Here is a 13464-nt window from a genome sequence, read left to right as displayed (position 1 = left end):
CTGGGTCTCACCCTCAGGGAAAACTGACACAGTTGACTGAGAGGAGGCCAGTTTAGTCCGGGAAAACCCGGCTGGAGTCTATAATACCTATGTAGACCCTCCTAAGGGTGGGGAGGGAAAAGGCACCATACAAGCAAGGCAAGAAACAAGAAAACAAGAACTGAAAAAGTATTGTCTGTTAAACAAAACCTAAGCTAGAGGCCTGGAAAAAGTTGAACTGAAGGTCAAAGAACAGATAGACAATAAATTCATCTAGCAAGAAAACCCTAGGTAACAGAAGTGAAAGCAATCTCCAGAATAAACTAATTAAGGTAACTAAATGTCTAGACGCCAACAAAAAATAACAAATCACACCAGGAAAATTGAAGATATGGCCCAGTCAAAGGGCCATATTTCAGCTCTTGTATCTCATAGTTCAAATGAGATACAAGAGCTGAAATAACTAATTCAGAATGTACGAACAGACATGGAAAACCTCATCAAAAACCAAATCAATGAACTGAGGGAGGATATGAAGAAGGCAAGGAATGAACAAAAAGAAGAAATGGAAAGTCCGAAAAAACAAATCACGGAACTTATGGGGATGAAAGGTACAGTAGAGATGAAAAAAACAATGGAAACCTACAATGGTAGATTTCAAGAGACAGAGGGTAGGATTTGTGAACTGGAGGACGGAACATCTGAAACCCAACAAGATACAGAAACTATAGGGAAAAAAATGGAAAAATATGAGCAGGGACTCAGGGAACTGAAGGATAATATGAAGCGCACAAATATACATGTTGTGGGTGTCCCGGAAGGAGAAGAGAAGGGAAAAGGAGGAGAAAAACTAATGGAAGAAATTATCACTGAAAATTTCCCAACTCTTATGAAAGACCTAAAATTACAGATACAAGAAGTGCAGCATACCCCAAAGAGAAAAGATGCAAATAGATGTTCTCCAAGACACTTACTAGTCAGAATGTCAGAGCTCAAAGAGAAAGAGAGGATCGTGAAAGCAGCAACAGAAAACCAATCCATCACATACAAGGGAAACCCAATAAGACTGTGTAGATTTCTCAGCAGAAACCATGGAGGCGAGAAGACAGTGGGATGATATATTTAAATTACTAAAAGAGAAAAACTGCCAACCAAGAATTCTATACCCAGCAAAATTGTCCTTCAAAAATGAGGGAGAAATTAAAATATTTTCTGACAAAAATCACTGAGAGAATTTGTGACCAAGAGACCAGCTCTGCAAGAAATACTAAAGGGAGCACTAGAGACAGATACGAAAAGACAGAAGAGAGAGGTGTGGAGAAGAGTGTAGAAAGAAGGAAAATTAGATATGACATATAAAATACAAAAGGCAAAATGGTAGAGGAAAGTACTACCCAAACAGTAATAACACTAAATGTTAATGGACTGACCTCCCCAATCAAAAGACACAGACTGGCAGAAAGGATTAAAAAACAGGATCCTTCTACATGCTGTCTGCAGGAAACACATCTTAGACCCAAAGATAAACACAGGTTGAAAGTGAAAGGTTGGGAAAAGATATTTCATGCAAATAACAACCATAAAAGAGCAGGAGTAGCTATACTAATATCCAACAAATTAGACTTCAAATGTAAAACAGTTAAAAGAGACAAAGAAGGATACTATGTACTAATAGAAGGAACAATTCAACATGAAGACATAACAATCATAAATATTTATGCACCGAACCAGAATGCCCCAAAATACATGAGGCAAACACTGCAAACACTGAAAAGGGAAATAGACACATCTACCATAATAGTTGGGAGACTTCAATTCCCCACTCTCATCAATGGACAGAACATCTAGACAGAGGATCAATAAAGAAACAGAGAATTTGAATATTACAGTAAATGAGCTAGACCCAACAGACATTTAAGGACATTACACCCCACAACAGCAGGATACACATTTTTCTCAAGTGCTCATGGATCATTCTCAAAGATAGACCATATGCTGGGTCACAAAGCAAGTCTCAACAAATTTAAAAAGACTGAAATCATACAAAACACTTTCTCAGATCATAAGGGAATGAAGTTGGAAATCAATAATAGGCAAAGCACCAGAAAATTCACAAATATGTGGAGGCTCAACCACACACTCTTAAACAACCAGTGGGTCAAAGAAGAAATTACAAGAGAAATCAGTAAATATCTCGAGGCAAATGAAAATGAAAACACAACATATCAAAACTTATGAGATGCAGCAAAGGCAGTGCTATGAGAGAAATTTATTGCCCTAAATGCCTATATCAAAAAAGAAGAAAGGGCAAAAATTCGGGAATTAACTGTCCACTTGGAAGAACTGGAGAAAGAACAGCAAACTAACCCCAAAGCAAGCGAAAGGAAAGAAATAACAAAGATTAGAGCAGAAATAAATGAAATTGAGAACATGAAAACAACTGAGAAAATCAATAAAACCAGAAGTTGGTTCTATGAGAAAATCAATAAGATTGATGGGCCCTTAGCAAGATTGACAAAAAGAAGAGAGAGGATGCAAATAAATAAGATCAGAAATGGAAGAGGAGACATAACCACTGACCCAACAGAAATAATGGTAGTAATAACAGGATACTATGAACAACTTTATGCCAATAAATACAACAATGTAGATGAAATGGACAACTTCCTAGAAAGGCATGAACAACCAACTTTGACTCAAGATGAAATAGATGATCTCAACAAACCAATCACAAGTAAAGAAATTGAATCAGTCGTTCAAAAGCTTCCTAAAAAGAAAAGTCCAGGACCAGACGGCTTCACATGTGAATTCTACCAAACATTCCAGAAAGAATAAGTACCAATCCTGCTCAAACTCTTCAAAAAAATTGAAGTGGAGGGAAAGCTACCTAATTCATTCTATGAAACCAACATCACCCTCATACCAAAACCAGGCAAAGATATTACAAAAAAAGAAAACTACAGACCAATCTCTCTAATGAATATAGATGCAAAAATCCTCAACAAAATTCTAGCAAATCAAATCCAGCAACACATTAAAAGAATTATACATCATGACCAAGTAGGATTCATCCCAGGTATGCAAGAATGGTTCAACGTAAGAAAATCAATTAATGTAATACATCATATCAACAAATCAAAGCAGAAAAATCACATGATCATCTCAATTGAGGCAGAGAAGGCATTTGACAAAATTTAACATCCTTTCCTGTTGAAAACACTTCAAAGGATAGGAATACAAGGGAATTACCTTAAAATGATAAAGGGAATATATGAAAAACCCACAGCTAATATCGTCCTCAATGGGGAAAAACTGAAAATTTCCCCCTGAGATCAGGAACAAGTCAAGGATGTCCACTATCACCACTGTTTTCAACATTGTGTTGGAAGTTCTAGCCAGAGCAATTAGACAAGAAAAAGAAATACAAGGCATCAGATTGGAAAGGAAGAAGTAAAACTATCACCATTTGCAGATGATATGATACTATATGTCGAAAACCCTGAAAAATCCACAGCAAAACTACTAGAGCTAATAAACGAGTACAGCAAAGTGGCAGGTTACAAGATCAACACTCAAAAAACTGTAGTGTTTCTATACACTAACAATGAACAATCTGAGGGGGAATCAAGAAACGAATTCCATTTACAACTGCAACTACAAGAATAAAATACTGAGGAATAAATTTAACTAAAGAGACAAAAGACCTATACAAAGAAAACTACAAGAAACTGTTAAAAGAAATCACAGAGGACCTAAATAGATGGAAGGGTATACCGTGTTCATGGATTGGAAGACTAAATATAGTTAAGATGTCAATTCTACCTAAATTGATTTACAGATTCAACGCAATACCAATTAAAATCCCAACAACTTACTTTTCAGAAATAGAAAAATCAATAAGCAAATTTATCTGGAAGGGCAGGGTGCCCCAAATTGCTAAAAGTATCATGAGGAAAAAAAACAAAGCTGGAGGTCTCAAGCTTCCTGACTTTAAGGCATATTATGAAGCCACAGTGGTCAAAACAGCATGGTACTGGCATAAAGATAGATATATCGACCAATGGAATCGAATACAGTGTTCAGATATAGACCCTCTCATCTATGGACATTTGATCTTTGATAAGGCAGTCAAGCCAACTCACCTGGGACAGAACAGTCTCTTCAATAAATGGTGCCTAGAGAACTGGATATCCACATGCAAAAGAATGAAAGAGGACCCACCATATCTCACACCCTATACAAAAGTTAACTCAAAATGGATCAAAGATCTAAACATCAGGTCTAAGACCATAAAACAGTTAGAGGAAAATGCAGGGAAATATCTTATAAATCTTATACTTGGAGGCGGTTTTATAGACCTTACACCCAAAGCAAGAGCACTGAAGAAAGAAAGAAAGAAATGGGAACTCCTCAAAATTAAACACTTTTGTGCATCAAAGAACTTCATCAAGAAAGTAAAAAGACAGCCTACACAATGGGAGACAATATTTGGAAATGACACATCAGATAAAGTCTAGTATCCAGAATTTATAAAGAGATTGTTCAACTCAACAAGAAAAAGACAGCCAATCCAATTACAAAATGGGAAAAAGACTTGAACAGACACTTCTCAGAAGAAGAAATACAAATGGCAAAAAGGCACATGAAGAGATGTTCAACTTCCCTGTCCATTAGAGAAATGCAAATCAAAACCACAATGAGATATCATCTCACACCCACCAGAATGGCCATTATCAACAAAACAGAAAATGACAAGTGCTGGAGAGGATGTGGAGAAAGAGGCACACTTATTCACTGTTGGTGGGAATGTCAAATGGTGCAACCATTGTGGAAGGCAGTTTGGCGGTTCCTCAAAAAGCTGAATACAGAATTGCCATATGACCCAGCAATACCATTGCTAGGTATCTACTCAGAGGACTTAAGGGCAAAGACATAAACGGACATTTGCACACCGATGCTTATAGCAGCATTATTTACAACTGCAGCTAGATGGAAACAGCCAAAATGTCCATCAACAGACGAGTGGCTAAACAAACTGTGGTATATACATATGATGGAATATTATGGAGCTTTAAGACAGAATAAACTTATGAAGTATGTAACAACATGGATGGACCTTGAGAACATTATGCAGAGTGAGACTAGCCAAAAACTAAAGGACAAATACTGTGTGGTCTCACTGATATGAACTGACATTAGTGAATAAAGTTGAAATATTTTGCTCGTAGAATGAGCTGAGACTTAGCATCAAGGGAATGAGAAAACCTTCTTGACCAAAACGGGGAAGAGGGAAATGAGACAAAGTGTCAATGGCTGAGAGATTCCAAACAGAGTCGAGAGGTTATCCTGGAGGTTATTCTTATGTACTGAGTAGATATCACCTTGTTATTTAAGATGTAATGGAGAGGCTGGAGGGAACTGCCTGAAAATGTAGAGCTGTGTTCCAGTAGCCTGTTTCTTGAGGAGGACTGAATAATGATACAGCTGTCACAATGTGACTGTGTGATTGTGAAAACCTTGTGTCTGATGCTCCTTTTATATACCTTGTTAACAAAGGAGTAGAACATATGGAATAAAAATAAACAATAGGGGGAACAAATGCTAAAATAAATTTAGTTTAAATGCTAGTGATCAATGAAAGCAAGGGGTAAGGGGTATGGTAGGTATAATCTTTTTTTTTCTTTCCTGTGTTCGTTTTATTTCTTTTTCTATTGTCTTTTTATTTCTTTTTCTGAATTGATACAAATGTTCTAAGAAATGATGAATATGCAACTAAGTGATGATATTGTGAATTACTGATTATGTATATTGTTTTTTTTATTTTTTAATTAATAAATAAATTTAAAAAAAAATTAAGCCAATTCTCCCCAGGTCCTACAAATCCAAACCAGTCACACCATGCTCAGCTCACTGCATTCAGTTTTATCTAAGGTAAGTACAGCAAACTTTTTATGTAAAGAGTCAGATAGCAAATATTTTAGGCTTTACAGGTCATACAGTCTCTGTCACAGCTACTCACCTCTGCTGTTCAGAGCACAAAAGCAATGATGTATAATAAGAAAGTGAAGGAGCGTGGCTGTGTTCCAATAGAGCTTTATTAACAAAAGCAGGTGGCAAGCCTGATTTGGCAAACAGGTCATAGTTTACTGACTCCTGACCTAAGGAAAAACAAGAACTTCTACATTTTTCAAGCAGCATCAGCTACTCTTCTGGGGCTAAAGCATGAGATAGTATGCAACATCTCAGAGATAGTATGCCTCTCTAGTGACTGAACATTACATTCTAATCCTATTTATCCCACATAAAGATTATACTGTAGGGTATCCCTGAAAAACAGAAAGGAGACCCTAAGAAGGAAGCAACTACCACACCCATCTCTGCTCCATTCAATGAAATTAATTTCACAAGCATTAAATGAGTACCTACTGAGTACCTCAGTTCAAAGTCACTTACGGGCAGTGATGACCATCCTCTGAGACCGTTTGGCATAAGCAGGGAGGGTGTCCACATTGAAACCTAAGAGACAGGAAGACAAAATTCACAGTCCAGATCATTGGATACCGAACATGGAAAGAGAAACAATATTGTAGAGAAATGGTTTAAACTCCCAACTCTGCTGAACCCCTAACAGGGAGTTAGAAGGTCTTTTAAATGGGCTCAGAAGAACCCTCTCTTGATAACTCTCTTTAAGATAAAAGCAAACCAGGGGAACAAGAGTGGATCTAAAACCACTGAGCAGATCTGGCTGACTCCTGGGGTTCCTTCAGCTCTCGTAACTCCACTTCAGTTGCATTGAAGAACTGGAAACTGGAAGTACACTCACCCATCTCAACAAGTGTAACCACGATATCCGACAGTGTGGGCTGAGTCCTGGCCGTGTGCTCACAGTAAGACTTGGCACTCCTCCCAATTTCAGAAATGTCTAGGAAGGGACCAAAAGCATAAAGTCTTATTCACTGGTGGGCAAGTTTCTGTTTATTTCGCCAGAAGCTTATCTATAATTAATATTCATGCTAAAGACCTTTAGGAGAAAGGGGAAAGTATCTAAAATGGAGTTTATGAATCTGGGCTCCATGAAAGAGCTTTGGAGATGAAAGAGAGATATGAATACTCTTAAATTGTGCTGAATTTTACACACAAAAAACTGCCTTTTTCTGGGATACAGTATCATTGGATACTGAACACGGAAAGAGAAACAATATTGTAGAGAAATGGTTTAAACTCCCAACTCTGCTGAACCCCTAACAGGGAGTTAGAAGGTCTTTTAAATGGGCTCAGAAGAACCCTCTCTTGATAACTCTCTTCAAGATAAAAGCAAACCAGGGGAATAAGGCTTTCATTAGTTGCACAAAAGGGCCCCCAAGGGGTAAGGAGCTGCTGGTCGAGGGGTTTGATAAAATGGAAGTGCCCAAGTTTTAGGCAAGTCCTCAACTTAATCCATCCATCCTTGGTACTCCTTCAGCTAAAAGAGTGAACATTTATACTATTTCCAAGCCTTTTTTGCTCTAATACTCATAACTTTCCAACTATTCACCTCCATCCCCTTCACTGGCAACCATTTCCTCTGAGAGAAAAGGTCTCTTGTTCAGTGGTATGAGAAAGAACTGCCTCACTATGAAGGTCTCTAAACTTTAAATTGCAAGATCAGATGATCCCCCCCCCATTTTTAAAAAATTAGAGCAGTTGTAGGTTTACAGAAAAATCATGCAGAGAATACAGAGTTCCAACACACCCCTCCCCCTACACAGTTTTCCCTATTAATAGCATTTTGCATTAGTATCGTACCTTTGTTACAACTGAAAAACAATACTATCATAATTATACTATAAACTATAGTTCATAGTTTACATTAGGGCTCACTCGCTCACTCTATGTTGTACAGTTCTAAGTTGATTATTGTGTGTGTTTTCTTAACGTTAATAGAATATATACAACCTAAAATTTCCCATTTTCACCACTTTCAAATACCCAATTCAGTGATGTTTGTTACATTCATAACGTTGTGCTACCATAACTATCACCCATTACCAAAACTTTTTCATCACCCCAAGCAGAAATTTTGTAACCATTAAGCATTAACTCTCCATTTCCCCATCTCTGGTAACCTGTATTCTAACTTAAGATTCTATAAATTTGCATATTCTAACTACTTCATATCTGTGAGATCATATAATATTTTTTCTTTTGTGTTTGGCTTATTTCACTTAACATGATATTTTCCAAGATCTTTTTAAGAACTGAATTTTTGTTTGTTGGGAACTATTAATCCATTTCTTCATGACAAAGTTTCTCAAAGTATGGTCTGGGAACCCCTGGAAGTCCCCAAAATCTTTTTAGAAATCCACAAGGTTTATGTATTTTTACAATAAAGTTAAAACTTCAGGGCGGTGCAACAGCGGCTCAGTGGCAGAATTCTTGCCTGCCAAGCTGGAGACCTGGGTTCAATTCCCAGTGCCTGTCCATGCAAAAAAAAAAAAAAAAAAATTATAACTTTATATGCCTTTTTCACTCTCATTCTCTCTTACAGAGTTTTCCAGAGGCTATAGAACTCTATGAGGATGTCCTGGCTCTGACAGATAACAGAATGTGTGCCTGTATAGTCTTATGTTTTAAAATTTTCTCAGTTTCATTTAAATTTCCCAGTTTTATTTTCTAATATGGCAAATATCCATCTATATATAAAGCCACATATAAAAAAGTTCCTTGAGATCCTCAATATTTAAGAATCTAAAGAGGTCCTGAGACCAAAAAGTTTGAGATTACTGCTTTAGGAAAACATTTGGTATTCTAAAAGTTCCAAACATCAGCTGTAGAGAGCCACCTCACCTGAGATTATCCTGGGGCAGCCTGCTTCTACTGACTGAGCTACTAGAGCAGGGATCTTTTGGCTGATGTTAGACACTCTGAAGGGACAATAATTGCTGTAAAGCAACACGTTGAGTTGGCCAAGTCATTGTTGGGCCTTCACTATAGTTCAACTTCTTCCTCTACCCAAACATGCTTTCTCCCACTTCCTTTCATAGGTGCTGACCCCTAAAGAAAAGATCTTAAACATTCCTCTCCTGTAAGCCCCCTCCCCAAAAAAGTTCCCAACAAGAAACTACATTGTACATGCAAAAGAGCCTATGTGAGACCATACCAAATTTCTAAACCTTAAGACATTTCCTTTCTAAAGTGTTTTTTCCAGTCTATAAAACTCATTCATCCTCATTCTTTGTATTATACAATAAAGCATTTGATTATATAATGTGGTGGCATTCATTTTATAGGAATTTGTCTTGGCTCCCCAACTGTAAGATTTATTTACAGTGGTAATATTAGCCACATGTAGTGCTTTTTATATATTATCTCATTGCTCTTCATGACTCTGTGAGGTGCAGTATCCCATTTTGCAAATGAGGAAACTGAGGTTCAGGTGTTGTGACTTACTCAAGCTATTAAGCTATCATTAGAGTGGTGATTTATACCTAGGTCTACCTGATTCTAGAGTCTGCAGATCACTTTACTATGCTCTTCTCTTTCTTAAATCCTCTCTTAACATTATCAAAATACAGAGCATAGAATATAAAGTTTCTTGTTTCCCAATACTCACAGCTCTGCAGCATCTCTGTCAATGTTTCCACTGATGCTTTCTCGGCACTTTCAAATCCTGCCTCCGTCAATAAGGAGCTCACAACCACTTGCAGGGTTCGCCTCCGAGCCAGATGGTAGTTATCAGCAGGGTTAGTGGACTGTTTACTTCCTGATCTCTGTGAACCAGCCCACAGAGACAGATTTTCAACCACGGAACTTGAGAGATGCTATCACACAGTTTACACACAGTCTATGGTAAGCAATAGTTCTTTGCTAAATACTTATTTATAGGTATTCAAAATGTAATAGCCCCGGGTGTTTGGACTTATAGAAATTGAAAACTGAGTAATAAGTGAGCACCCAAAAGCCTCCAAATATAGAGAGCCTCGCCTACCTAACAATTTCAATAACACAAAATGGCTCTTTTACTTTCTCCTTTGGCAGAGTATCAATATACACAACTGAGGAAACACAGGATGGGATTGAATTCAAGTCATCTCCTAGAAAAAAGAAGCCTCTCTCTTTTCCTTCCATCCTATGCCACTTCACTAACAATGAAAACTAAAACACCACCACTACATGATGCTTAGGAGAGGAGAGCAAAGGAAAGGCAGGGAAGCTAAATATTTTGAAACAGGAATCCCTTCCAACTTCGGTTAGCCAATAAGAAGGCGAAAACGGCCTCTTCGGACCAATCAGACAGTGTTCCGGGTTCCTAACCACACCAAAAGGGAACGAACCAATCAGGACACAGGTCTACCAACTCAGATGGCCGCCGCCAAGTCTCCAGGAGGGGGGGGCCGTACGGCCCGAAAGACTCACCGCCACTCGGAGCTTACAGTGGGTTAAATTCCTGGGTATGAGCTTGTTGCTCAGGCCAAGGGGGAGTTAAGGAATACCTAAATTCTCTCGGCTTCGACTTTACGCCTTCTGCTCTTACCGTTCCGGAGCCGCCGGCCCCGGCCGAAGCCGCCGTGTCGGCCATCTTGCTCCTGCGTGGTGTGCGTGAGCGCAGGGCGGGATGGGACTTGTAGTCGCGTGGCGGGGAGGGGTGACCAGGGGGCGGGGCGGCGCGCTCCCCTCTGGGCTTTTGGAAGTAGGGACTGGCCAAGGTTCAGTCTGATGCCCCTGACACACGTGATCTTTCTGGAGCAAAGGGTTCATGGGGCTCCACTGGGCCTGAGAATAGGCCAGGAAAATTCGCCCTCAGTTTCCTGAGTTAAAAGAAACCTATTTCAATATTAAACCGTTTCTCTAAAGAGCAGACCCTGGAACGAGCCAGGAGTTCGTCTATTCTAGCAGTTTTCCAAACTCGTTTGATTATTAGTAACACCTGGCTGGGCGCAACCGAGCCCCAAAGACTGGCCCTCTGGGGAAGGGACCTGGGAATCTGTATTCTTAAGCTCCCAGGTGATTCTCCTGACCGTGTAAGATGGGGAACGTACAAACTTATGGTTTTGTACATGAAGAACCCGACGGCCCTGCAGTCCATCAGGGGCTTACTTGGAAGTAGAGCCTAACGCCCCCCTAGTCTAGGTTCACCCATTGCATTCCTCTGCCTTCTTACCCTCGATTAATCCGCAAGTATTTGCGAGGTGGCGGGTGGGGTGGTGGTGGAGGGAGAGAGCAAATTCCGGGAGGCGCCCTCGGCGCGAAGCCCCGTGCCTAGATCACCCATTCCCAGAGAGTTGCGTCCACGCGGCTGCCTGTGGATTTTGTTTATTCGCCCATCAGCCCCGCGATGCTGGGGGGATCCTCCGGCAGCGACTACACCGCGCCTTATTCATTCGGGATTGCAGGGTACCTGGCAGGGCGCAGACGCTGGGTTTGTACACGTACCAGCTGTGGGACTCCGGGCACTATCTAAGCCCGCTGTGCCTCGGTTTCCCATTCTGGAAAACTGGGACACCAGGAAAGGGATAATACACAGAAAGGGTTGGTCACAGTGCCTGGCGTATAGTTAGAAATAGCGCTTAATGTCGTTGATTTCCTGGATAGCGCGTGGAGATCAGTCGCGAACGCCCAGAAGGCAGAAGTCTGGAAAGCTGAGCGGCGCCTGCCCTGCCGCCCACACCTGACTCGGTGGAGCCCCCTCACCTCCGGCACGTGGGGCGGGGGTGCGCGGCGCCGGATGAGCCACCCCGCGGCGCAAGGGGGGAATGGGGGAAGGGGGACGAGCAAAGCACCCAGCCCCTTTGTCTCCCCCGCCCTCTCCTCCCCACTTCCTGCCCGGCTTTAAACTCTGGATCCGCGGCGCGGTGCGGACTTTGTAAACATGCCGCCCCTGCGGGGGTGGAGACTGGTTTTGTTTGGGCGCCTGGGGGGAGGGGCGCGTGTTCTGCCCCGCGGCGGGTGTATGCGACGCCCCCTCCCCAAAGACAGAAGCCAGAGGCTGCGGGAGAGAACGTTTGGGCCACTGTCCGTGCCCCGAGGGGCTCACATGCCAAAGAGGTAGGCTTGGGGGGCTGGAGAAGCCAGGATGGACTGGGTTGTCAGCTTTGCGCCCCTTCGCTGGAGCCCGGAAACTCAGGCTGGAGACCCCGAACAGTGGGTCGGAGATGGGTGGGTTATGAGCTACCGCACCTCGTCACCTCACCGCTGGTCCCCAAAGCTCGGCTCACTTTCCCTCTGTGGCAGCTTTTCTGCACCGGGTCGAACGAAGCCGCTGATGTGAGCCGGAACCTCGCGCCCCAGTTCTCTCTGTGTCCGCAGCCTCCCCATAAGCTGGTGTGCAAGGCCAGTGGCTTCACTGGGCTGACCCGGCTCTTCAGACCTTAGAGACAGGTGTGGGCAGGAGCTTGGAGTGTTCAGGTCAGCCAGGGCTAAGGGAGGGAGGTCAGAGGTCAGGACTCGGTGCAGGGACCCCACAGTGTTCGTTCTTCTATCGTATTTGATGTTTGGACAAGTGATGGTCTCAGCCTCCTATGTGTCTTTGAAGAAACGCTTGTTTTTTGAGGAAACATTGAAGATACTGGTTGTGGTTACTAAGGGAGCATTAATTTGTTCATTTGCAAACATTGACTGGGCACCTGTTGTATGACTGGCATTGTGTGGGGTGCTGAGAGTGCAAAATATTTTTCATCCATGGCCAGTGTGGGTTGCAGAACAAGAGATAAGGTGCCAGTACACTGAACGGAAAAAAAAAAAAAAAAGATAAGCGGCCAGGGTCTCTGGTAAGGGTGGCTGGGGTAAGCCTCAGAGAGAAGAGGACCTTTGGGATGGATTCTGAAGAATGAATCGTTCTCCAGGCAGAGAAGTGGTGGAAGTTTGGGGGGGAACTTAAGCTTTCTACAGAGCTGTACTCAACATGGTGGTGCTGGCACTGGGGTGAAATGGGGACCAGAGAGGCAGAGGTCCTGCTCTCTTTAACTCACTGCCTAGGCATGAATGAGGCAGGAATGAAGTTGGTGAATGCTGGGAAAGACAAGTTTCTGAGCTGATTCCCAAGAACCCAGGAATTTCTAGCACCACGGTGCAGTTCAGCTGGGAGGGTGCACCTGGGAGTGAGGAGACAACCCACAGCATCCTGGGCACCTGCTCCCCATCCCTGGATATTGGGACTAGTTCCTCCAGCAAATCCTTGCCTCACGCCCACCACCTCAGTTCACTTGGGACCAGACATGTGTGAGGAGAACTGGATCTCCCATTGCTTACCTACAGATTCTTCTGCCCTTTCCATTCCTGGACTTCTTTGAGTTTATTAATTCATTCATTACCTATTTGTTGTGGCCATACTATGTGCCCATACAGGCTAGGTGTTGGGGATACAGTGGTAAACAAGTCAGAGCCTCTCCCCGCGCTCTCCTGAAGTTGAGAGTTAAGAGAGCCTCTGAGAATTCCAGTAGGATCCCAGTCTGTGACCAGTCCTGCCCACCATAGCCCTGATGCCTTCTCCTTCCTGCTTCCTTTCCC

The 13464-nt window shown here is 42.0% G+C and overlaps 2 protein-coding genes across 8 annotated transcripts in view; one reads left to right on the top strand and one right to left on the bottom strand.

The window, feature by feature from the left end:
* Positions 1-10556, bottom strand: part of TAF8 (TATA-box binding protein associated factor 8) — a 48780-nt gene extending 38224 nt beyond the window's left edge. For 3 of the 5 annotated variants that reach the window (XM_077161781.1, XM_077161779.1, XM_077161780.1), the window contains exons 1-4: positions 10493-10556; positions 9572-9728; positions 6803-6901; positions 6433-6495 (exon numbers count right to left, since the gene is read on the bottom strand). In XM_077161781.1, the coding sequence (XP_077017896.1) occupies positions 6433-6495; positions 6803-6901; positions 9572-9728; positions 10493-10537 (364 nt within the window). In that variant the 5' untranslated portion in view covers positions 10538-10556. Of the gene's footprint in view, positions 1-6432; positions 6496-6802; positions 6902-9571; positions 9729-9946; positions 10359-10451 lie in introns of those variants that run through there. The other 2 variants (XM_077161782.1, XM_077161784.1) reach the window with 2 other exon arrangements.
* A 1338-nt stretch (positions 10557-11894) lies between these two features.
* Positions 11895-13464, top strand: part of CCND3 (cyclin D3) — a 103759-nt gene continuing 102189 nt past the window's right edge. For 2 of the 3 annotated variants that reach the window (XM_077161788.1, XM_077161786.1), the window contains exon 1: positions 11895-12003. The gene's annotated coding sequence lies outside the window, so the exon portion shown is untranslated. The remainder of the gene's footprint in view (positions 12004-13464) is intronic. The other variant, XM_077161787.1, reaches the window with a different exon arrangement.

Source organism: Tamandua tetradactyla, chromosome 5 (assembly GCF_023851605.1).
Source record: "Tamandua tetradactyla isolate mTamTet1 chromosome 5, mTamTet1.pri, whole genome shotgun sequence".
Classification (NCBI taxonomy): Eukaryota; Metazoa; Chordata; class Mammalia; order Pilosa; family Myrmecophagidae; genus Tamandua; species Tamandua tetradactyla.
The sequence above is the reverse complement of the archived record's forward strand: the minus strand, read 5'-3'. Positions and strand labels throughout refer to the sequence as shown.